General features: G+C 36.4%; 1 protein-coding gene across 1 annotated transcript in view; it reads left to right on the top strand.

The window, feature by feature from the left end:
- Positions 1-23,789, top strand: part of LOC111047959 (protein amalgam) — a 193,763-nt gene that overhangs the window by 153,817 nt on the left and 16,157 nt on the right. The window contains exons 6-8 of the mRNA XM_039426833.1: positions 9,811-9,908; positions 17,887-18,061; positions 23,397-23,569. Coding sequence (XP_039282767.1) covers positions 9,811-9,908; positions 17,887-18,061; positions 23,397-23,569 — 446 coding nt within the window. The remainder of the gene's footprint in view (positions 1-9,810; positions 9,909-17,886; positions 18,062-23,396; positions 23,570-23,789) is intronic.

Here is a 23,789-nt window from a genome sequence, read left to right as displayed (position 1 = left end):
ATGAAAATTCTCTTTCAACTCGAAATTATGAATCTGATATCTAAAAATTCAATTCGCTTCAAAAATGGCTAATTGGATACTTTTTCATATCACTCCTATTGTCTGCATGGCAGCATCCATCAAGACATGGATTTTTACGATATAGAACAATTTTTGTACATGATTGAAGTGTCAAAGTGTTCGGTAATTATATTTCACTGCTGAAAAAACTCGTTTTCACTACGCAATACTTTAATATTCCTTGTAATATCCGATTCCAGCATACTTGTTCTTGATGCACACCTACCATGAGGTTTTAAAAATAAATTTTGTTCAACAATTTTCAACTCAGCATTCCATCATCCGTGATAGGAAGATGAAAAGTTATTATCTCACATATTCCCAGTAACGTGATACTTAGCAATTCATTGAATTCACTGCGGAACCGTCTATTGATTTTGTTGAATTGTGCTATTTTTATGAAGGTCACAATTTATCAGAGAATCAGAGTGACACCCATCTTTCTTCATGATAATTTTTGTAAATCAACATTTTTTCATCATCTTGGACAGCAAATCACATGCAGTATCGAATTACCAAGATTCAGACGATTTCTCCGGATATTCGATCCTAACAAAGTTCATACTGTATATTATGTAATTCAAGACTGAAAGATTCAAGCAATAGAGGAGCACTGCTTGAAGTACTACACTCCAACATTCAACAAAGCAGTTTAATTATTTAGAGCCCTGGCTTGATTGAATATCATGCACAGCAGCAATTCTGTTTTTGACATTTCGCAACGAGTTTCAAACAAGTTGAAGTTCCACAACTAATTATGGACTCGTGCTCGTGAAGAAGGCATGTGTAATTCACGTACGTTAGAATTCCAGATGATTCGAGTGTGAATGAGTTGGCAGGGGAGATATTTTAAGCTGAGAGGTTGAAGAACAAAATTCTTATCTTCTATCTTTTGTGTTTCTACAAGTCATAAGAAAGGCTATTGAGATACTACAATAGATACTACAATATGCTATTGAGATTGAGGACTAAAATCTGATAGGAGAACAGTAAGATCAGTAATTTATCCAAATCAATATAATAGTTATTAAGTAGGGTGAAGAAAGTTTGGAAAGTTATCTGTAACCTATTCACCGCTCTCTTACCAGTGTTTAGTACTATTCTATAGTATGTAGTGATAATAATGATAAACTCTTTGTATATACTTGAAAAAGACCTATGTAAGCACGTGTGACATTGAGATTGGATATTTCTAATGATATTGGTGCCAAAGCATCAACTATTTTTTTTCATAGATGTGTAGGATTCATTTGTTTCATTTTCGTAAAATATTTCAGATCGAAAAGAATAAATATTGAGAATTTTATTGTGGCTTCTTTTTGTCGTTTTCGTTGTTCAAAACTTGAATCTATCACCAATACTAAATTGGCCGTTGGCCCTCTTTGAAGTATAATATAATGAGAACCAGCATTGACACAACTTTTGTCGTTTTCGTTTTTCAACTTAAATCTATCTAAATCGGCCGATGGTCCCTATTTAAGGTATCATTCGTTTCGATAACCAACATTACTATTTTTGAGAGGTCAATTTTCCAGCAGAGCATGAAGTCGACCTAGAACGGAATGATAAAGATGTGTGAAGGCAAGTAGGTCTATGTGTGGAGTTCGGGTGAGTTGGGTATAGCCGTGCATCTGCCTTCAATGAGTTACTGCATTGAGGAGAAACGCTGATAGGACGTTATCAGCGGCAAAGTGCATAGAAAGGTCCATTAATCGTAGCAGTGAGTTACGTCCTTTGCCTACCCTAAGCCTAGCCTTGCAACCAGTATTAGAGTGGGCTATGCCATAGGTGGTGGCCCCATTCACCATGATGGTGTAGGAGAAGAAAAAGGAGGAGGAGAAGGAGGATGATGAGGAGGAGGAGGAGTTGAAGGAGAAGGAGGATGAGAAAAAGAAGATGAAGAAGAAGAAGGAGGTGGAGGAGGAGGAGGAGAAGGAGTAAATGAAGGAGGAGGACGATGAGGAGGAGTAGGAGAAGGGGTTGGCATCTTTACTTTTCGGGCTTTGCTCCAGTTCACCATTACTCTTCTCGAGCTCATTCTGTAGTACATGTTGCGGCCCCAAATCACCATGCGAAACGCTTAGAGCGTTTTCATTACCTGAAACCGGCCTCCATGCTTGAATAATTTGCATACTTGACACATTATTATCAACGAATATTGATTATATTATATAAAGCGAATGTAGTATATTCCATTATAGTGTGGATAGTATTGTTGATATTGAAAATCGGATGTCAAAGAATATCCTCTTGATTCATATAATTTTCACTTTCCTTGCCCTATTACCATAGGTAAGGAAGTATTGCTTTCCGAAAAAAATTAATGTACCCCAATTTCTAAATTTCTATACGTTTCAAGGTCCCCTGAGTCCAAAAAAGTGGTTTTTGGGTATTGTTCTGTATGTGTGTGTGTGTGTGTGTGTGTGTGTGTGTGTGTGTGTGTGTGTGTGTGTGTGTGTGTGTGTGTGTGTGTGTGTGTGTGTGTGTGTTGTGTGTGTGTGTGTGTGTGTGTGTGTGTGTGTGTGTGTGTGTGTGTGTACTCGATATCTCATCTCCCAATTAACGGAATAACTTAAAATTTTGAACTTAGGGTCCTTACAATATAAGGATCCGACACAAACAATTTCGATCAAATGCAATTCGAGATGGCGGCTAAAATGAAGAAAATGTTGTCATATACAGGGCTTTTCGCGATTTTCTCGAAAACGGCTTCAACGATTTTGATTGAATTCATACCTAAAATAGCCCTATCAACTGCCACAAGTCCCATATCTGTAAAAATTTCAAGAGCTCCGCCTCATCTATGCAAAGTTTGATTTTAGATTCCCAATTATCAGGCTTCAGATACAATTTAAACAAGAAAATTCAAGTGGAGAAGATTGAGCATGAAAATCTCTACAATGAATGTTCAATATCATTTCCACCTAAAATTGAAAATAAGCTTGAAATTCGAGACAATGTGATTATTCAATTGCAAACTGTTGATTCTATTAAATCATTTACTATGAAGAGTTAGAGACAATAGCCATTGTCAGTCTAGCTTGATAGCTTTCATTCCAGTCAATACTATAGAATAATATGTGAGAATAGGATTCTGATAATATAGCCTACTCGTGATGTATATACAAGTAATAGCTTGTTGAGCATTGGAGCAAAATTGTCGATTCTTTGAACTCTGCTTCATACAAAAACTTTCTTTACATCATAGAGTGCTGGAGTTACAATGTATGATGAATGAATATTCAAACATAACTATTCGAAATATGCCTGAATATTATTCTTATTGTTTCATTATTTTCATATTATCTATTACAGAGCTAAAGAGACTATGCTTATAATTAATAATATATTTAATGATCGAACGAGAAAGGAGGGTTGTACTGAACTTAGAGCCAGAACCAACTACTAGAATCCTTATTATTCATTTTTGATCCCTGTCATTAATAGCTTGGGAACTAAAATGTGCGTAGATGTTCATGTACGTTCATGAGAAATGAGAATCGTTCATCCCCGACTTCACTCTCACGATATGAACTTCCCATTGACGCTACATACCCCCGTCGTTATTTACAATTTCACAATTGGAAGTTGAATGGAATTATCCTAATAAAGAGCTTGGTTCCAAACATCAAATTTGAAAAAAGTCTCCGCTCAAAGGCTAGTGCTGTTGTGCAACAGATTGTATGTCGCCAATCCATTTGCAACCCAGTAGTGGAGCAATGCGAGAGTGGAACCAGGCAGCCCTTATTTGAGAACAGTAACGAAGCCAGCCAGCCTGAGTCATCTTGTGACGACATCCGCACACACTCAACAAATAAACCGACCAAGGCTTTGGAGCCGCTTCGGAGTATCATCTGTCTGTGTTCGGAGATAAAACACCGACCGGGGGGGATTCCTAATACCCCCTTCACGAGTACGGGGGGTGTGGTGAGGGGTACACCACCAGCGGCCTTCGACAAGCCATTAAAAGGGGGACCCAGCAGTATTTGGGGACACGTATAAGTTAAATGGAGCGAGTCCGTGGGCGTTCCATTAATCGCAAACGCCAATTACTACCCGCTCCCCCCACACCACTAGAATCCCCGAAATCTGTTGTCTGTGAATGGAGGAGGGGGGAACGCTTCCCTTCCGTTCATCAGCAGCAGCAGGAACACAAAATTCCCCCCCTTTCCACCCCCAATAACAAACTCACAGATTCCTAGTTTCTTGACTTCCGTGACCCAGTGTCGCTTATTAGCCCTTCATCACCCCCTCACCACCACGCCACACCACAGCCCTACTCATTCCCCTCATAGCTCAACAGCTCTTCATTCTTGCCGGCTACGACCTTCATCACTGTTTCAGTGACCTCTGAGTTGAAAATGAAGAAAATGTTGTCATAAACAGGGCTTTTCGCGATTTTCTTGAAAACGGCTTCAACGATTTTGATTAAAATCATACCTAAAATAGCCCTATCAACTGCCACAAGTCCCATATCTGTAAAAATTTCAGGAGCTCCGCCCCATCTATGCAAAGTTTGATTTTAGATTCCCAATTATCAGGCTTCAGATACAATTTAAACAAGAAAATTCAAGTGGAGAAGATTGAGCATGAAAATCTCTACAATTAATGTTCAGTAACATTTTCACCTAAAATTGAAAATAAGCACGAAATTCGAGACAATGTGATTATTCAATTGCAAACTGTTGATTCTATTAAATCATTTACCATGAAGAGATAGAGACAATAGCCATTGTCAGTCTAGCTTGATAGCTTTCATTCCAGTCAATACTATCGAATAATATGTGAGAATAGGATTCTGATAATATAGCCTACTCGTGATGTATATACAAGTAATAGCATGTTGAGCATTGGAGAAAAATTGTCGATTCTTTGAACTCTGCTTCATACAAAAACTTTCTTTACATCATAGAGTGCTGGAATTAGAATGTATGATGAATGAAACATAACTATTCGAAATATGCCTGAATATTATTCTTATTGTTTCATTATTTTCATATTATCTATTACAGAGCTAAAGAGACTATGCTTATAATTAATAATATATTTAATGATCAAACGAGAAAGGAGGGTTGTACTGAACTTAGAGCCAGAACCAACTACTAGAATCCTTATTATTCATTTTTGATCCCTGTCATTGATAGCTTGGGAACTAAAATGTGCGTAGATGTTCATGTACGTTCATGAGAAATGAGAATCGTTCATCCCCGACTTCACTCTCACGATATGAACTTCCCATTGACGCTACACACCCCCGTCGTTATTTACTCTACGATTTCAGAATTGGAAGTCGAATGGAATTATCCTAATAAAGAGCTTGGTTCCAAACATTAAATTTGAAAAAAGTCTCCGCTAGTGCTGTTGTGCAACAGATTGTATGTTGCCAATCCATTTGCAACCCAGTAGTGGAGCAATGCGAGAGTGGAACCAGGCAGCCCTTATTTGAGAACAGTAACGAAGCCAGCCAGCCTGAGTCATCTTGTGACGACATCCGCACACACTCAACAAATAGACCGACCAAGGCTTTGGAGCCGCTTCGGATCATCTGTCTGTGTTCGGAGATAAAACACCGACCGGGGGATTCCTAATACCCCCTTCACGGGTACGGGGGGGAGTGGTGAGGGGTACACCACCAGCGGCCTTCGACAAGCCATTAAAAGGGGGACCCAGCAGTATTTGGGGACACGTATAAGTTAAATGGAGCGAGTCCGTGGGCGTTCCATTAATCGCAAACGCCAATTACTACCCGCTCACCCCACACCACCAGAATCCCCAAAATCTGTTGTCTGTGAATGGGGGAGGGGGGAACGCTTCCCCTCCGTTCATCAGCAGCAGCAGGAACACAAAATTCCCTCCCCCCTTTCCACCCCCAATAACAAACTCACAGATTCCTAGTTTCTTGACTTCCGTGACCCAGTGTCGCTTATTAGCCCTTCATCACCCCCTCACCACCACGCCACACCACAGCCCTACTCATTCCCCTCACAGCTCAACAGCTCTTCATTCTTGCCGGCTACGACCTTTAGCACTGTTTCAGTGACCTCTGAATTGAATGATAATTAATTTTGTGGAAAAAATCACAATTCCACCTCTGAGCAGAATAATTAATTTTTGATTTGAGTGAATATTACTATACTTGGACTATTAATACACACACTATCAATATCTTTTTTACTGCCATTCATATGGGTTCGTTTGGTCATTACTAAGAATCCTGTAAATTTGTTTGGCATTTTCTTCATTTTTCAGGTATGAATTAAAATTCTTTTCCACTGTGAGATATTTTCAATTTTGATTGGTCAATTGATTTCAAATCATCTCTATTATCATGCATATCATTATAAGGGAACATCACAATATTATAATGTTTGATGAATACGCAATCAGAGTTGGGGTGTGGCATTGTGATATTGGTAATGTTCTCAAGTAATAGCAAAATATATGGAACTCATAAACTCAATAGAATGTATAAACTCATTCCCAATCATAATTATAAAATATTTTTTAAATTTGCGCTTCTCCTTTCATAAGATTCGGATCGAATGGAGCATGTATATTTTTTGACAATCTAATTTTCAAATGTCTATTCTCTTCAATTATAACCATTTTGAACCGTGAATCCATTGATGATTTCCTTCAACAATATTCCATTGAGAAATGTTCGAAAACGATTTTTGAATCATTTTTTATATTATTTCAATGGAAGTGTCATTTAATAAGTTAGACCTGAAAGTCCTATTTCGAAACGTTCTGTTGCATGAAACACCCCTTCTGAATTACTTTGGGATGAAATCGATAATTTCCGCTCCTGTTTCCAAAGTGAGTTTTCGCGTAGCTATCAATTTCAATTGAGGTATTTAGCACGTGAACATAGCAGATTAGAACGTTGCAAACCAATGCACTGCCAACAGACTAATATGCTAACTTGAGACTTGCATGTTGATTGAGAGCGGCTGGCGGATGGTTCCTGTTCAATCGAAAATATGAAGCCCTATGAGAGACTCCCGTTCAACTAAATTAACTGTCAATTATGTAAAGGCTTTATCTATATGGCACGTGGAAATCGGAATATACATCAATAGAACTCAATAGAACATGTACTCAATAGAATCTTTAAATCTTGACCCGCTTACAAAATAATATTCTAGTCTTCATTTTCCTGATAATTTACTCACGCCATTACTTGTTCGTTGGGGTTTATACTTTGAAAGCCATCGATAGTGGAACTCCGAAGGTAATTCGAATGAATAGGAGTAGCAAATTTGAAATAACGATTACATTTATTGCATTATGTATTTTTGTGAATGTGTAACTTGAATGGAAAATGAAATGCATGTTTTGAACATTTGTTAGAGCATAGGCCCATATAGCATTCGGTTAGTAAATAAGTAATTAAATAAGTAATTCGGCTAGTAGTTTTTGTTAAAGTAAATATCAGTAAGTTCCAATTTTGTACAGATAATCATGAATATAATACTTGAAATAGAATATTTTTTGCATTTCCAGTCCATAGGAATGTAGCTTTTGAAAAAACTCCATTTTATTCAGGAATGGAACCTGTATGATAGGCTGCCAACAAACATTCTGAACATTGAATCAGTCATTCTATTTAAGCAGGCAGTCAAAAAATGTTATTGGAAAAAAGCCTTTACGCAATCACAGAATTTCATTCACAAGAAAATTGATTTTTTTTATATATATCATTACCTTCCTTAATTATACTTGACACTTCCTGAATAAATATTTTATTTTTTATGTATTATAGTATTAGTATTAGCACTGACAAGTTACCTGTCAAATGGGATTCTTCCCAAAATTCAGGTAATGTATTGATTATTGAAAAAATAATAATAACTGAAACAGTCGGAGAGTTAATATTTAATATACTTTTTAAAACTTGTGATGGCATTGTTGAACTTTAATCTTATTTGATCCAAGAGAGGAACGAGATTTATCAGCTTGAGTGAATATAATTTTTGAAAACCAATTCAATTTTTAAAACTCAATCAAAGTATGAAAACTATAAAAGATTAGGATTTTCAATCATTATTTGCTAATACTCACGAATTATTTGAGCGTTTTCTCTCAAAATATTGTACAATCACAATTGTACGGACAAATGGATAAAAATTGAGCACCCCATTCCTCTACTACTGTAATTTGTTTTCCAACGCACGAGTATTGCGTAGTAAAAACAATATTTCATCATTGCTCTGATCAAGAGGAGATTTGGAGAGTCAGCTATTCAAACTAGAGAGATTATACGCAACGATCGTGCCAAATTAATTAGTTAGGAAGTTATGTCGCATCAAAGAGAACAGCGATTTCAAGCGACCTTGTTTCTCTTCAACCGCACACGACCCAAAGAAGAGGACTGTGATTTGAACAATCAGCGTCAGCTTCTGATCTTGAAAGAGCCATCACAAAGCTTCATGCAGAGTAATCCTCTAATTTCATGAAAGGCGGACAGACGTTCAAAACAGTAGCAGTTGAAATTCTGGAGCGATTATCGTTAAGCGGAAATCAGGACTGAAGAAAAGCAGAGCATGGAATGTGCGTGCAGCTTCACATACCGTATTCATACACCGTGAACTGACGCAAGAAATTAAAAAATTCCTTTCCGGTATTTCGACCAAATAGTGGACCAGGTCGACCAGCAATAGCCGCTTAGCTCTTTTGATGTTTGACTTGATGAATTCACTGGACGCTCATCCTCATCTTTGAAGCCACCAACTCTCTTCCATTATTCGCTTTTGATGAGGAATTCGGAGAGCTGTATCGTTTTTGTTGGGTTTAAATAGCATACATGGTCTTTCCAGTTTCAAACTCATGAAAGCTCGCAATAGAGATCGCTTGGAATCGGAAATATTTGTAAATAATACCTTCACGAACGAATGTTCAAATTTGTGTACTTCTGATAACAATCTCTTGATTCTCATTATTACTGAATCATTACTTGAATCAAACCCTACTTCAACAAAACAATTGCTTATTAGCCTTCCATACTGAGTTCCAGAAGCAAAAAATTTATCAATTTTGAAATGTGAGCGCTTGTTGTAATTACAAACTGATTACCTAGTTCATGACAACGACCAATGTCTCGGATCTCGGAATAAAACTTACATTTGAAAATGATGTAATCAAAATCAACAAAATGGTGTCTTTTGAGTGACAAAATGATATCAGCCAATGACAGCTGGTTGTGGGCGAGGACAAATTGTTCAAAAGAATACTCGCACCAGATTGGTCGCCCCGTTTGTGACGTGGTATATCACTCAGCCAACCTTAAATTTGACCAATCAATGATTGCCTTCCTCATTGAATATTAGAGATAAGCGTTCTCGTTAGGTGAATGTTCATTGTAGAATAATGAATCTGATTATTCTCATTAGTACTGTATCTTAGTTCCATTCCGATTAAATATTAGTGTATTATAAATCTGAAGTCCGAATATTTGATTGATACTTTTTCAACAATGAATACTACACTATTGTAAAACCAATAAAGGCCTTAAATCATAAATCTCATCACATACCAATGATAAGATTGTGTATCCGAGCCTTATCAACTATATTTTTCTTTTTTTCAAATCGGAGTGAATACTCCACAGTTTGAATACATGATACATTATTATGCATGTACATATGATATATCAGAGAAGAGAAATTCCAATTACAATCATATAGAGAGATAATATTATTGTTCATAATAGCCTTGTAGTAGCAATAAATTTTTCTATCATTTTTGCAGATGCACCTGACGTGAATGTATCGAGTAATTGGATACATGCTGGTGATGGGTCCAGTGCCAACCTATCCTGTATTGTCGAGTCATATCCTACAGCAATTGTAAGTTGTCAGAAAAATATTCACAAAGTCAATTATTCTCACTCCAATTTCTATTTTGGCGATCCATACGTCATACCGGGGAGTCCGGTCTCACAAGGTGTCAAACTATCAAAAGATAAACTGAAAAGCTCCAATAAATAAACTACCAAACTACCACAAAAATTTATTGGTAAAATTTTGATAACTCTTATCATGGAATTTCAATTAAACCGATATGGTAGACTTTAGTGCCTTCATTGGAGCTATTCTTTCATTGGTTCGAATTGGATTTGTGGTTAGTACAACAAAGTGATGAGAGTTGTTAGCATTCATGCTGGAACATATTGTTCTTTGAATTCATAAAGTCTTGCAATTCCAATTTTAGACTGTCAGAATTCTTGTAATTTGATTTACATTTTTCTCAATTATTTACACAATCTATTTCTCTCATTTGAATCAGGTTGCATACAGATTGAAATTCTGTACTCTGTTGGGAGACTTTTTTGTACTTTTGAGACTTCAATGCTTGGGGCTGTTGGATTTACATAACAGTTTCACAATACATCTCTTTGGATTCTCCTTGATTTGATGCGGTTGAAATTACTGGAGCAATTATCACAAACTTCACTCTGTATCCGAATTTGTTCATTATGTCATTTTTTTTGACATTATGACGCTCAATAATTATAATCTGCATTATAGAAAACACATTTTATCCATGCAGCATTCCGAACTCACTCAGATCTGATCACGTATGAATACGGTTTAGAATCATGTGATCTGTCCTACCACCACCAACAGTAGTACCAACAGTACATCAGACATGAGTGGGATCGAAACGATGCATGGCAGGCGTGGCCCCGACTATAGTTACAGATTGCTTCCAAAAACATTACACAAAACATTAACATTAAACGTGTTACAACCAGTTTAATAATAAACTACTTGCAAACAAGAGAAAGAATGCAATGAACCCCAGAGTCGGCGGATCATGTCAGCAGCTCAATATCATGACAGAAATCAGGTTAAGAAAATTCGAAATTTGAGAGAGTCAAGAAAATAATATATATTCCTCTAAACAAATATGAAAATTGAGAAGAAACTATGATTGTCACAAAGTACAGAATTACAAAAGATTGATATCGATTTAAATTTAGAGTTCATGAATTTAGAAAGTAGCTACCCCTTTAATATTTCACTCGGCGTTTTGAAAGATTTCCAAGTTATTAATTTGCGAAGAGAAGAGAATATGTAGTTGAAGAGAATGTAGAAATTTGATGATGCAGCTTACCGGAATTTAGAAGAAATATATAATACTTGACTGTGTTGTGTCTTCATGATGTTTAGTCCAGTTTACTCAAATTCCATGTTCCAGTAGTTAGATTTGTTATACAAGCAGGCTGTGTTTCAAGATATCCTCAATTTAATCATATTTAACATAAATAAAAAAATCTATATGGACAAATAGCAATCTGATAATTCTACATACAAACTTATTACTTGTTAAAACAAGATAGCTTTGTTGAGATTGTAAAATCAGTAGGTAACAAATACAGAAAAGATACATATTAAATTGAGTACGAGATTTCCAGAGAATAAAATGAATTTAGAGACAATATAAAAGTAAGAAAGAACAGATGTAAAATATTAAAAAATTAAATAATTGAGGATTAGGTCATTGGACAGTAGAACAGGTTAGGTCTAGTCATAGTGGAAAAATTATAATGTTTCATAAATTTGACTTTAGTTAATGAGAATAAAATATATTAAATGAATTCGGAATAAAGATCAGAATATAAAGAAATATAACAAGATTTTAGAAATAATATAGATGAATTTTCAAGAAAATGAGAAAGTGATAAAAGTCTACAAGCTAATTCAGGATCTACAAATTTAGAAAAAGGTTTTAAACTTACCCATCTGGGTTAAAAAAAGACTCAATCAAAACATTAAAAGTAAAAAGGCCGAAACCTATTTTGGCAATATTAAATCATGTTGGAAGATAATTAAATACAGAACGAAAGGAAGAAACCATTTCTTAAATTTTAAGTCAGACAATGCAAAAATCCAATGTAGCCTAGTAGTCAGTGACAAAGCATTCAGAAGTGAATCCAGCGTAATAGTTCAGCTGTTCAACAGCAGTTTTGCCAACTTGCAAAACAAAATACAAAAGTATAAATCTTTTATGAATTATAAACTGACAAAATTCGATTATAATTATTCAAATTACGGAATTTAAATTATAGTTAACTATTGAAAATCTAATTTTGGTACAAACGTTACAATGTGTATAAAAAAAAAATTCTTCACATCCTCTCTAAATGACACTTCAGTTCTTTACTTACTCACTTACTCCTTGGCGATACAGCTTATTCAGAGCCTTGACCTCCTTCAAAAAGCCTCTCCATTCGTCTCTATGGGCAGCCTTACGTCTCCATTCCCTGACACCCAGCTTCCTAATGTCGTCCTCCACATCCTCCAGCCAACACTTTCTCGGACGTCCTCTCAGCCTTCACCCTCCTACGTTGTTTCTGAAGACCTTTCTTACAACTCTTGAGTCACTCATCCTTTCAACATGTCCCAGCCAACGCAAACACCTCAGTTTTATCTCTTCAACAATTTGATATTTCTGGTACAGTTCACGCAGCTCTTCAGCTCTTGGTTCGATCGTATTCGCGATCTTCAGTTCCATATTTAATATATTTGCTAATGTGTGAATCACAATACGTATTCAATAAAAATTGATGTTTATCAGAATATGGGCGAAGGGATGTTTGCATCTTATGCATGTCATTAATGAGGGAGGTCTTCCCAATGTCATAAGTATAAGCATGTAGTTGGAAAATTTAAACTTTCCTGGATTGAGGCTAAACACGTGAGCTCTTAAAGGTGAGATTGACTTTTAATCTGGGTGCTGATGAATTCTATGTACATGATGAAACGCAGAATTCTCATCTCCCTTTGAAGTTATCAGAGTTCTTGACTATTCAACGTTGAACGTTATCAGATGACATTAGATTGACAGCAGACTGAATTGACCGGTTCACAAGAACATCATAAACTAATGATGTTAACTTTTTTTTGACTATGGATCCGTGCCGTAGACGAAGCGCTTTTTTCACTCCTATGTACTCATGATTCTAGGAATTCATCGGCAGCATTGTAATATTGCTAATACAGTCTGAGTTGATGTAGGCACTCTCCAGGCAGATCCAAATGCATACTGGGAGATGGTTGCAACTAGAAACTGGGTCATCCCGGTGTCGAAACTCAATAGGTTCTGATTTATGTGCAGTTCATGCGGACTAGCATGACAGACGACAGTGCATCCAAAACAATGATAGCAGATTTGATTATGAGCACACTACTCGCTCTTTCACTTCTCTTTCTCACCTTTGTAACCCTGTATGGTTATTTCCTCTAATTTTTTCAACGGTACATAGTGTGGTAAATCGATGTGAGATGATGCAGCCACAGGAATTATGAGAGAGGAAATAGACTTTTGATGAAGTTTGCGATAAAGCCTGTGAGGCCCCTTTTATATGCACCGCGAAGCCAAACTCATTCAATTGAAGTGTAGTGAAGTAAAAGGTACACACAAGGCGGCTGCTTCTTCGAGGAAATTGCGTTCCTGAGGTGACGCCCCTTTCAAACCGTCGATACGCGATGAAGCCTATTATATTGTCGTACATAATATATGTATATAATTCTGTCAAACAAGATAGTATTGCAGAGACTATGAGGATCAGGAAGGAGCCCCTGTACAGATATTAGGGGTAGAAGCATAGCTCATAGTTTTATAGAATAAAATAGAGAATAAAACTCCCAATCTTTAAGATCGTCTTCATTTCTATTGAGATCAGTGAATAAAGAAATTTGTCACCTATAGGGGAGTATATGATCTTTCCTCAAAAATATTGTATATTATGTATACTTCTCTAGATCCAGTCACTGTCAAGTTTCTCCTATTCCATTTGAATAGAGGAAATGCGAAGTGATTGTTCAAAGTATTGTACTAAGGAGATATTCCTCATGAAATCTAAACCGCTGATCAACTCTCTGTCGTTCTGCAATGTCGAAATGCAATAGTGAGAAAAAGAGTATTGAATCACAATAATTGTGATTATTATTGTTATTATTATTACCATTATTATTAAGTGATTCTCACTTCATGTATGATAGATATAAGATGATATATGTATAACTAGCCATCAGGCTCGCTTCGCTCGCCATATCCGTCTAGCCAGGGGGCTCCGCCCCTGGACCCCCGACTGGATCGTCCAAGAATGAGATCAGCTGGCTCGCTTCGCTCGCCTGCATTTTTCATTTGAGCGTTTTTATCATATGAGTTCTGATCATATCGAGACAATATGCGTTGATCTATTCACTAAATTGTGAAGATTTTTTAAAATAAAGGGTTAGTGAAAAGTGCAGAACTAGAAGGATTAGTGAAAAGTGATAAACCAAGTACGAATATATATTATTTTGATCCAAAGCAATGGACATCAATTCAATATGTTTGACGCCAAAGGAGTAAAAATGTTCACTTCCACCAGAGATGAGGGAAGATCTCTTAAGATGAAAAAAGAATATTATAGATGAACAAAGATGAACAACGACAGAAGTACTAACTTCTATCTGATTTCACAAATAGATAGCTATTGTGCTAATTGCTTCAATTAATCCAGTCAGTCAGTCAGTCAGTGTTTGAACCAGATATTATACAATCATATTTTTCCAGATATTCTCTCAAAAGATAATATGTTTGACGTCGAAGGAATAAAAATATTCACTTTCACAAATAGCGTATTATGCTTATAGCTTCACTTCATTAGTCAGTTAGTGTTTGAAACTGATATTATACATTTTTCCAACAATTTTCTGAAAAGATAACATACTTTATTGATCAAATTGTTCCTATCTCACCGATAGAACAGTGCATTGAACAGTTAACCTGAACCTGTCGATGAGCTCCGACCGCAACACAGTAGAGTGACGCTTGGGATTACAACTGGAGTGAGGAAGAGGGAAGTGTTGGCAAGCAATTCCATTACCATCACAATATCTCGGATGCGTTAAACGCAGACGACATGAAGTGCTTAGCATCTTAGCGTCTCATCCACCAGGATCGCGTCACTTTCGCAATAACAAAGCACTACAACTACTCGCGAACCTCGACTATGTCGGACGCGCGATATTGGCGACGCTGTGTCGTCGTTGCCGTCGCTTTGATCAAAGCACAAATTCTATCCTCTCCTGTGTCTGCCTCCCAAACGACTAATTGATACTGTTCTCGTACTAATTGAATATCGATCGACGCAGTCAGCTGTGACTTTTGTTTGCCTACAAACGAGGATCGCAGATCACGTCTTCATAATGCTGTACTCGCAATGTATCTACTGTGCCAATTGGTGTGGAGACATTGTAGTTAGTGTTTAGTAGTTTGCATATCATGCATCAAGGAAGTTGTGAGAAAGCGAGTGAATTCGATTCTCTAATGAGTTCACCGTCTAGTATGAGTAATTATTTATCTTTATAGTAGCATTGATTATCTCTTATGGGAAATCATTTATTTGACCTATGAATAAGTTGTATTTTTCATCATTTCTATTAATAACAGTAATCAATATAAAGTTTTCATGCAGGGATGTTCACTGGTTTGGATTTCTTTGATCTCCACACAGGGATGTGATCTTCCCCACTCCTCATTCATCATAATTGAACAAAATGTAATTGCATTTTCCTATAGTTCTTCAAGGTGATGTGTTGACAATAATTATAATCAACTGGTGGCAGTACATCATGTCCTTTTTCAATGTATTATTAGTCCTTCTTCCACGTTACTCATGGAAACGTAAATCATTTGGATTAACTCGGAATATGGCATACAAGTTAATTAATTTACTGAGGATATCGGCCTATTCTCAGCTATTCGGGATCCCAGTACATCGTGTTCAAAGTTTGTCATGTTTACAATCCCCACGTGTAAAAAGTAATAGAAATTGGATGAATAAATAACAAATTATATTTAGAAACCTATCAATAGGCATGTGTGGCTGCTGAGCGGTTGCCCGGATATTGAGAGACGGACATTAAGCTGTTTTCAGTTCTACAAAAGAGAGAAAAATGCAATTAGACGCCGATATTCCGGCCACGTATCAGGCGGGTGAGTAGGGCAACTTGAGGTTGAGCAATGAACGAGTGAGCCTTTCGCAGCCAACAATCGGCAGCGTTCCAAATTCGCGCGCTTTGACTGCACAATGGCGGCAAATCAACTTATTATGCGTGTTCACTGCCTTTCTGATCGGTGCTCTAGCATTTTTCTTCTTTGTGCCGTCTTTTCGCACCCTTTCCAATGCTCTTTGACCGAATTTATTTCCCAGCTCACGCGATTCCCAGCAAACGACGAACGGAGAAGGAAGAAGAAGGAAAAAGAGCGATGAAGAGAGAATTAGGTGGCAGTGGCACTTTGGAATCCACCGCAGGCATTGGCGGATTTCTCATCCCTTATCCTTTTATCGGAAGCACTGTTAGTGACACGGATATGGCTTACTACTTCCGAGAACGTGAACCTCCTGACCAAAGGTCTCTGGCCGCCTTTGATGGCTGCAGCCGGATAGAGATTGTGTCCGTCTTACTCTTCAAACGTGTCTTCTCTGTCGTTTATATTCCGATCACACACTCGACAAAACTCCAATAACCTTCCTAACAGCACCTCTACCAAAATTCGAATCAACTCATGGATTGCTCACAAGTTTTGTATCGGATATCCACATGGAATAGTAAGGGAAGGCTCTCCAATTTACAACACACTTTATCAGGAACAAACAAGTATTAAATTGAGATTTTTGATTTGAAAGTTCGTAATGGATAACACCGGCAACAAAAATTTGAAGTTTCTAGTATCTACTAAGAATAATTGAGCCGTAAACTCAAAACTATTCACTATATATTATGTAGCTGATAAGTAGATACTAGAGTAGCAATTCCGAGACCTTTTCACAAAAATTATATTATGTAAAATGAAGTCACAACTTCAAACCAATATTTTTGGGAAGGCATATGTTTTGGAGAAACTTTATAAAGTTCAACTTTAAACTATAAAATTGAAATTTCAACTTTCAAATCAAAATTGAGGTCCACGTGAACGAATAGACATTACTTTCCTTGCCCTATTACCATAGGTAAGGAAAGTATTGCTTATACTTCTATACTTCTTAAGGTACCCCAATTTCCAAGTCTATATACATTTCAAGGTCCTCAAAAAAAGTGCAAAAAAGTGGTTTTTGGGTATTGGTCTGCATATGTGTGTGTGTTTGAGTGTATGTGCGTCTGTGTACACAATAATATCTCATCTCCCATTCAACGGAATGACTTGAAATTTGAAACTTAAGGTCCTTACACTATAAGGATCCGACACGAACAATTTCGATCAAATAAAATTCAAGATGGCGGCTAAAATGGTGAAAATGTTGTTAAAAACAGGGTGATCATAACGGCAAGGGAAGTTGTGTGAGTGCACCAGATTTTTTCTTTGACATGAAGTCAGTGAAAGAAAATAGGGCAAAAGCGTTGCCGATTCTCTGTGCTACCCTCTGTGTTACTCTGCCTTCTATAGTAGATACCGTAGCTGACGACTTTATATCTGGAGAGGATAACTATGTCTAATGAGAGACAAGAATAGCAACACCGATGTTAATCAGGTGCTGTCTAAATGATGTGGACCTAACTATAGGTTTTGGTTTTGGTAACTTTACAGTTGATAAAAAGAATTAAGATCGGATCATCAGTGAGAAAATACTATGTAACTTGAGGTGTATCTGAGTAAATGATTTCAAAATAATTTATAAATCACTCAATAATATTTTTGTCACTTAAAAATGGCATAAACTGCTCGAAACTAGTTGTGTTATGAAAAATGGTAACTTTCCATAGAAAAATATATTGTAACAAATATGATTAAATTTCGTCGAAATTTGTCACTTTTCCAATGTTTCAGGTGACATGGTACCGAGAAACAAAGCCGTTGACACCGACAGAGCGGTCGGAGACCAGAAGTACAGGCCACCAATATTGGCTGATGCTGCATCACGTCAGATCATCCGACTTCGGACTCTACACATGTGTAGCCGAAAACCGCATGGGCAAAGCCAAGGGGACTATCGAGCTATCAGGTAAGGGATTCATGGATACATTCCTCTGAGCCTCTCAATCTATTTGCATAAGAAAGTGGGTTTGGGGAATGGAAATGGGTGATTCTGAAGTAAAGTAGTGGGAACCTATAGTTGTAACTTATTTACTAGTGCGAAGTATAAATTTCAAAACCAAGAGATAAGTTTTGATGCATCCTGTTCTCAAACAGGACAGGAGGCCTTCAACCGTCACATCATGAATGGAGTCATTCAATTACTTATACCATGAATCATGAATGAGCAAGTAGTTTTTCTGGACTGCTCGTCCCAATAATTTTCAATACTTTTCCGTTCATTGTCACGTTATTTTTTTGAATAACGGTTTGCCTGGCTTGGCTGCAGTCGGTAAAGCATGAGTACAAAATTATATGACTCTGGTTGTGGTTCTTAGAATACAACTTAGACAAAGTTCTTATAGGCTCGCTCAGGAGCTCCCGCAGTTCACTGCTCTTGGACAATTTATATAAATCTCTGGAACGTATTATTTCCAAAGATTTGATTATCAATGCAATATATCGCTGACTAAACCAACTTATTCGGTGAAGAATAAAGTCGGATGGTAATTTTCTTAATATTTCAATACTGATAGCTCGATGAATAAATATGAGATTGGTCATGCATGGAAGTGGAGAAATAAATAAAGGATACACCATAAAAAATTTGATACATATATTGTACAAGAAAATATCAACGACCAAACAAATGCAGAAATATAGAGCAACAAGCAAAGATAACAAAAATAAGAACAATATATCAAATATAAAATATCACAGATCAGCTCACTAGTTTTCAGTTCTTTAACACGAAACGTTACCATGTGCTTTCAAATCATTAATCGTATGCATTTCTTTTCATGCAGCTCAGGTATCGACTTGCTGCTGCTTGTCATTTTAAAAATCCCAATATATATCTTCTTTCCAAAAATAATAAAATAATCAACTGATAAATCATAAATCTCAAATATAATAATATGTATAGATCTCAGTATATTTCTCAGGGCTTAAGGTTCGGCCTCTGGTGGAATCAGATAAATTAATTCATCCAGTGAACAAGAGCTACATTTATATCTTATAATTCGCTAATAAAATTAATGATTGAGTGAGCATTTATTCATTATAATATTAAATTTAAATATTTCTCTAATCTGTGCATCCTTAGACATATGCATTTGATATAATTCATTTAGCTAGTAATAAATGTTTCTTGTACCTTCTAAGACTTGCGCAAGTTTTGTAATAATTTTTATATTTATAACCTTTTCGACGAGCTAGCTTTTTATATTTGTTCCACTCGAAGCACTGAGGGCGCCCTAACTTTTATATTTCGATAATTTATCACTCACGTGCTGAATTTTCACAAGACGATGGTGGCGATCCGAATTTCCTGGTCGTCCTGGATTTTTGGTGGCTGAAGTCGTCCTCTCCAAGGGAATAAAAAAATAACTAATGACTTACGCTTTAATACAGCATCACTAAGCCTTATATAAAATTAATTAATGAATTTATATCTTAAGTCTTTCAAATGTACAAATTAACAAAGGGAATTGAGCTCTATAAAATTTAGTGTCGTTTCATGGTGGCGTCTGGCCACCAAGTGGGGAAGTCCTACCCTTATTTTCTACAATTCTATTTCCGACTTGCAAATTTACATATATTTAAATATTTCACTAATACGCTATTAAAAGGATCAAATAGTCCGTGCCAATCTACTAAATTATTACCTATATCTTAGGTATAACATTTTATAATTACTCAGACCATATCCGATACATAAACTGAGTAGTGATAATTTATAAATTCTTATCATTTATAAAAATATTTATATATACATTTGAATCGGCTCTCTATTGCCGCCCATCGATTACTGTAATTTGATTGGCTCATGCAAATTCACTGCTGTATCCATGCGCCTATGACTATCCTACTTCCTTAATATTTTATTTATTTACTTTGGTGTATTTGTTCATGCTCATTACAGATAATAAATATTTTTAAATGTTATAAGTTGTTTTTCCCTCTATAACTAGTAGCCATGTGCTTTCCAAAATCCTCTAGTTGAATACTATTTGTTTACAACAAATTTTTTGCCAAGGTGTCTGGCTAGATTTCACATTATACGGCTTGATCGATTATTGGGTCGCCGATCAGTGTAGGTATATAAGCCTAACCTCAAAATTTCCAATACTTTATATAATATAATAAATAGCAAATAAAATTCTTTTCTATTTGGCTGTTCTAATTTTAGCCATGGTACCCGTTATTATCTAATCTTTCATTTGTTGTTATCGCATTTGGCGATAATAGAATAGCTGTTTTGCTCCAGACCTATAAAATTCTTTTAATTAGCGATTTTGCTTGCTTATCGAATTTTAATATGTTACATCATGTAATAAAAGACATTGTAGCCAAATTTTAGAATCCTCCTGAAATTTGGTAATCGATCGCTGTAAATTCCGCAATAATTATAAGCGAAGAACTATAATAGGCTGTGTTTAGTGATATCTTTTACAAGAGCACAGCACATGCTGTCTCAAATTTTGAATGTCAGCGTTTTCGAGAATTGAACTAATAAATAACGATTTATTCATCACTGAAAACCTTGAATAGTAGCCTACATTGTGACAGCATTAACATGTGGTTTCCCTATTGAACATTCAGCATTCATTCAACGGATGCAACATTCAGTATGGTTTCCCTATTGATGCAACATTCAGTATAACTTCCCATATTAGCCAAATGATCTGCAATTGGAAGCAGTAGTTGAATCAGAACAGTGTTGAAACGAATAAATTAGGGTCCATGAATGACCTTTTAGACAAACTAGATCCAAATGACAGATTTCTTGGAATAGGAAATGAGTCCTGTTCGCTGTTTTCAAATGAGCTAGGGACGCTGCCGGCTTATTGAAGATAAATCCTGACTAACTAACAAGTCCCTACATCACAAATCACCACATTTCAACAATCGAAAATCCTAGCTCTGGGCAATACAATTTTCCGAACAGGAAATTAATTTCTCAAATTACTTTTCTCAGAAACTGCAAATTGTAGGCTTGAAAATTATATTTTCAGGATTTTCAGTGAAAATTCTCCTCATATAATTATAATTATATTCAGAGTTTCTTGGTATTTGAAATCACATCAGAAACTGCAGTTTGAATAGACGAAAACCTGCAGGTAACAATGACATGTTTGTTGTTATAATCGAAATACAGTAGGTGATTAGTTTTCAGTTCCGAGTTTTAGAATAATGATTATTGAGAGTCAGGTTTGTCTTCAACATAAATGTCGTTGCTTTCATTCATCATTTATCAACTATAATAGTTATTTCATGTTGTTAGCATGAATAATTCATGGAACAGTTTCTGTGGCTAAAAGAGGAACTACTTTAAGACTTTCCTATTTTGAGACTCTCAATTCTAACAAATGAAAGTATATTTTTTATAAGTAAGATTATCTCCTCGATCTCATAGCTGTATTAATCCCTCTACAGAAATACGTTGTTATTCTTCTCTAATTCAGGATGATATATATTGCAAGTGGGGAAAATCAATGAAAAGTCACCAAAATCATAATTTGGATTTGAGAATTTCAAACTTGAAGTAGACGCCCTATTCGCTTCGAGCAAATCACTGTGACTTGTCACTATTTTCAATATTATAGTTGAAACAGTGAGCCTCAGAGTTATCGACGTGATTCCCTTTCATATTATCAAATTGATTATCATCTTGTTTTGAAACAGCACTAGTAACTGTGGCTTTTTCAACTGTTCCCTGGGGCATTTGAAATTAATTCCTGTTTCTGTGAAATTCTGCAGGCACTGTGGAGGCTTTTAAAGTAAATAATCTGTACTATTCAATGTTGCACATAATTCCACAAATCTGAACGTAGAGTTTATTGGTTTCCATTTTCAAGTCCATGCATATTCTACTGTCGAATTTTGGAATAGTCTCCAAACAAACAAGCATTACAGGAGGTGAACTTCTTCCATGGCCGAGGGAGAGTCAGCGTTGTTCTGCTCGGCTGAGACTAAACTTGGCGAGAACGAAATCTCCTTATCGAAACTGTACAGATTGCCGTCCAAATATTCAATTTGAGTTGAGCGCATTATCCGCACCCATTTCTCTATTCCTAGAGATATTATAGCAGCGAAGTTGGCGCGGGCGAAATTAATGCATCCGTTAATTCACTCACCTGCTCGCAGAAATTGCATTGAATAGCTTTTGAAGTAGCTTGAAGCTGCTTAGCAGGTGGCTGGATGGCTGCCTTATCTAGCATCCCTTCACAAAGCTCCACGAGCAAATTCGAACTGTGTAATGGAGCTTACATAAACTTATACACCGCAGACCACACCCGAGTTTCTTGTTTCGGATTATGAACTTCGGCAACTTATCTGCGAAGAAATGTCTTTGTTAGAAGAGCCTAGATATTTCCTTAGCACTTGGGAAACACAAGATGATGTTTTGAAAGTCATGAAAGAAAGATGATTATCACTGTAGTAAATTCTTACGGATCAGTCACTATTTGAGAATAAATTGTGAACCAATTGATTCTGATTCTTTTTTTTTTTTTTGCTAGAAACAAATATAAATTGACAAAACAATCATTTCCCTCCCACTTGGACAAAGTTGAACAATGGTTAGCTGATCGGGGTGTTGTAGTGGTCTGGGCTTGTCACAAGCCTGCTAGCATTGGTTATTACTTTCCTTGCCCTATTACCATAGGTAAGGAAAGTATTGCTTTCTGAAAAAAATTAACAAACAACAATAAGTAACACCAAATAATAAGCATTGGAAAAATTTAAAAGAGTAAACATAAGCATTGCCTATGCTCTCACTATGTTGATACTTGATAATCAGAGATAAAATAGTATCTTCTCTGTGATAGTATCCAATGCATGGCGTTATAGCATAGAAATCAAAAGAATATATCCCATGCTACCGGGCGTTCATGCTCCAATTTACAATGATAGTCCTAGTACTTATTTTTCGTGAAGGTGTATGACGCTGATAGTCTCTCATACTGTGCCGTTCTTACATTCTCACCCGGCAAAGACAGTAGTCAACAGTAATCAGCTTGAGTTAACAGAAAATCGGCTCAAAATTAATTGGAACATAAACCACCTATACCATAGGATATCTATTTATGCTATTTTTTCTCTATGATTATATTGATGTAGTTTGCAGCACTATATTATATTGTTGAGTATTTGATGGATGCTTCTTCAGCCCTCTCTTGGATCCTGGATCAGCTGATCATAAACTCTGGATAAAATTGTTAACTGACGATATGAAATATTTGGTGGATTTGCTATTGCAGGCAAGCCGCACAGAGTGGTATTCACGTCGCAGCCGGAGAGCCGCTTCAAGGATCGCTACACGATAGCGTGGACTGTGCACAGCCTCTCTCCGGTCGAGGAGTTCAAGCTGCTCTATCGGCGCTCGAGTCGATCTCTCTCCTCTCCTCACTCAACCGCTAGGTACTTCCGCAGGGTGAGTACTTCACTAATCATTCCAATCATATATCATAATTAATCAAATTGAGAGATTTTCGGAAATTTCAAAACGCATTCCAAGAGTCTTTGTCATTAGACTAATCCAGCGTTGAGAAATGGATCGTTTCAAAACGGAAGAATTTATCGAAAAATGATATAATGAATGTGAAGAATCATACAAAATGTAATAACCTTCAGGGCTAAATAAACCATAAGCT

This window comes from Nilaparvata lugens, chromosome 4 (assembly GCF_014356525.2).
Source record: "Nilaparvata lugens isolate BPH chromosome 4, ASM1435652v1, whole genome shotgun sequence".
NCBI lineage: Eukaryota > Metazoa > Arthropoda > Insecta > Hemiptera > Delphacidae > Nilaparvata > Nilaparvata lugens.
Note: the sequence above shows the minus strand (reverse complement) of the source record. Positions and strands in the feature narration are given on the sequence as shown.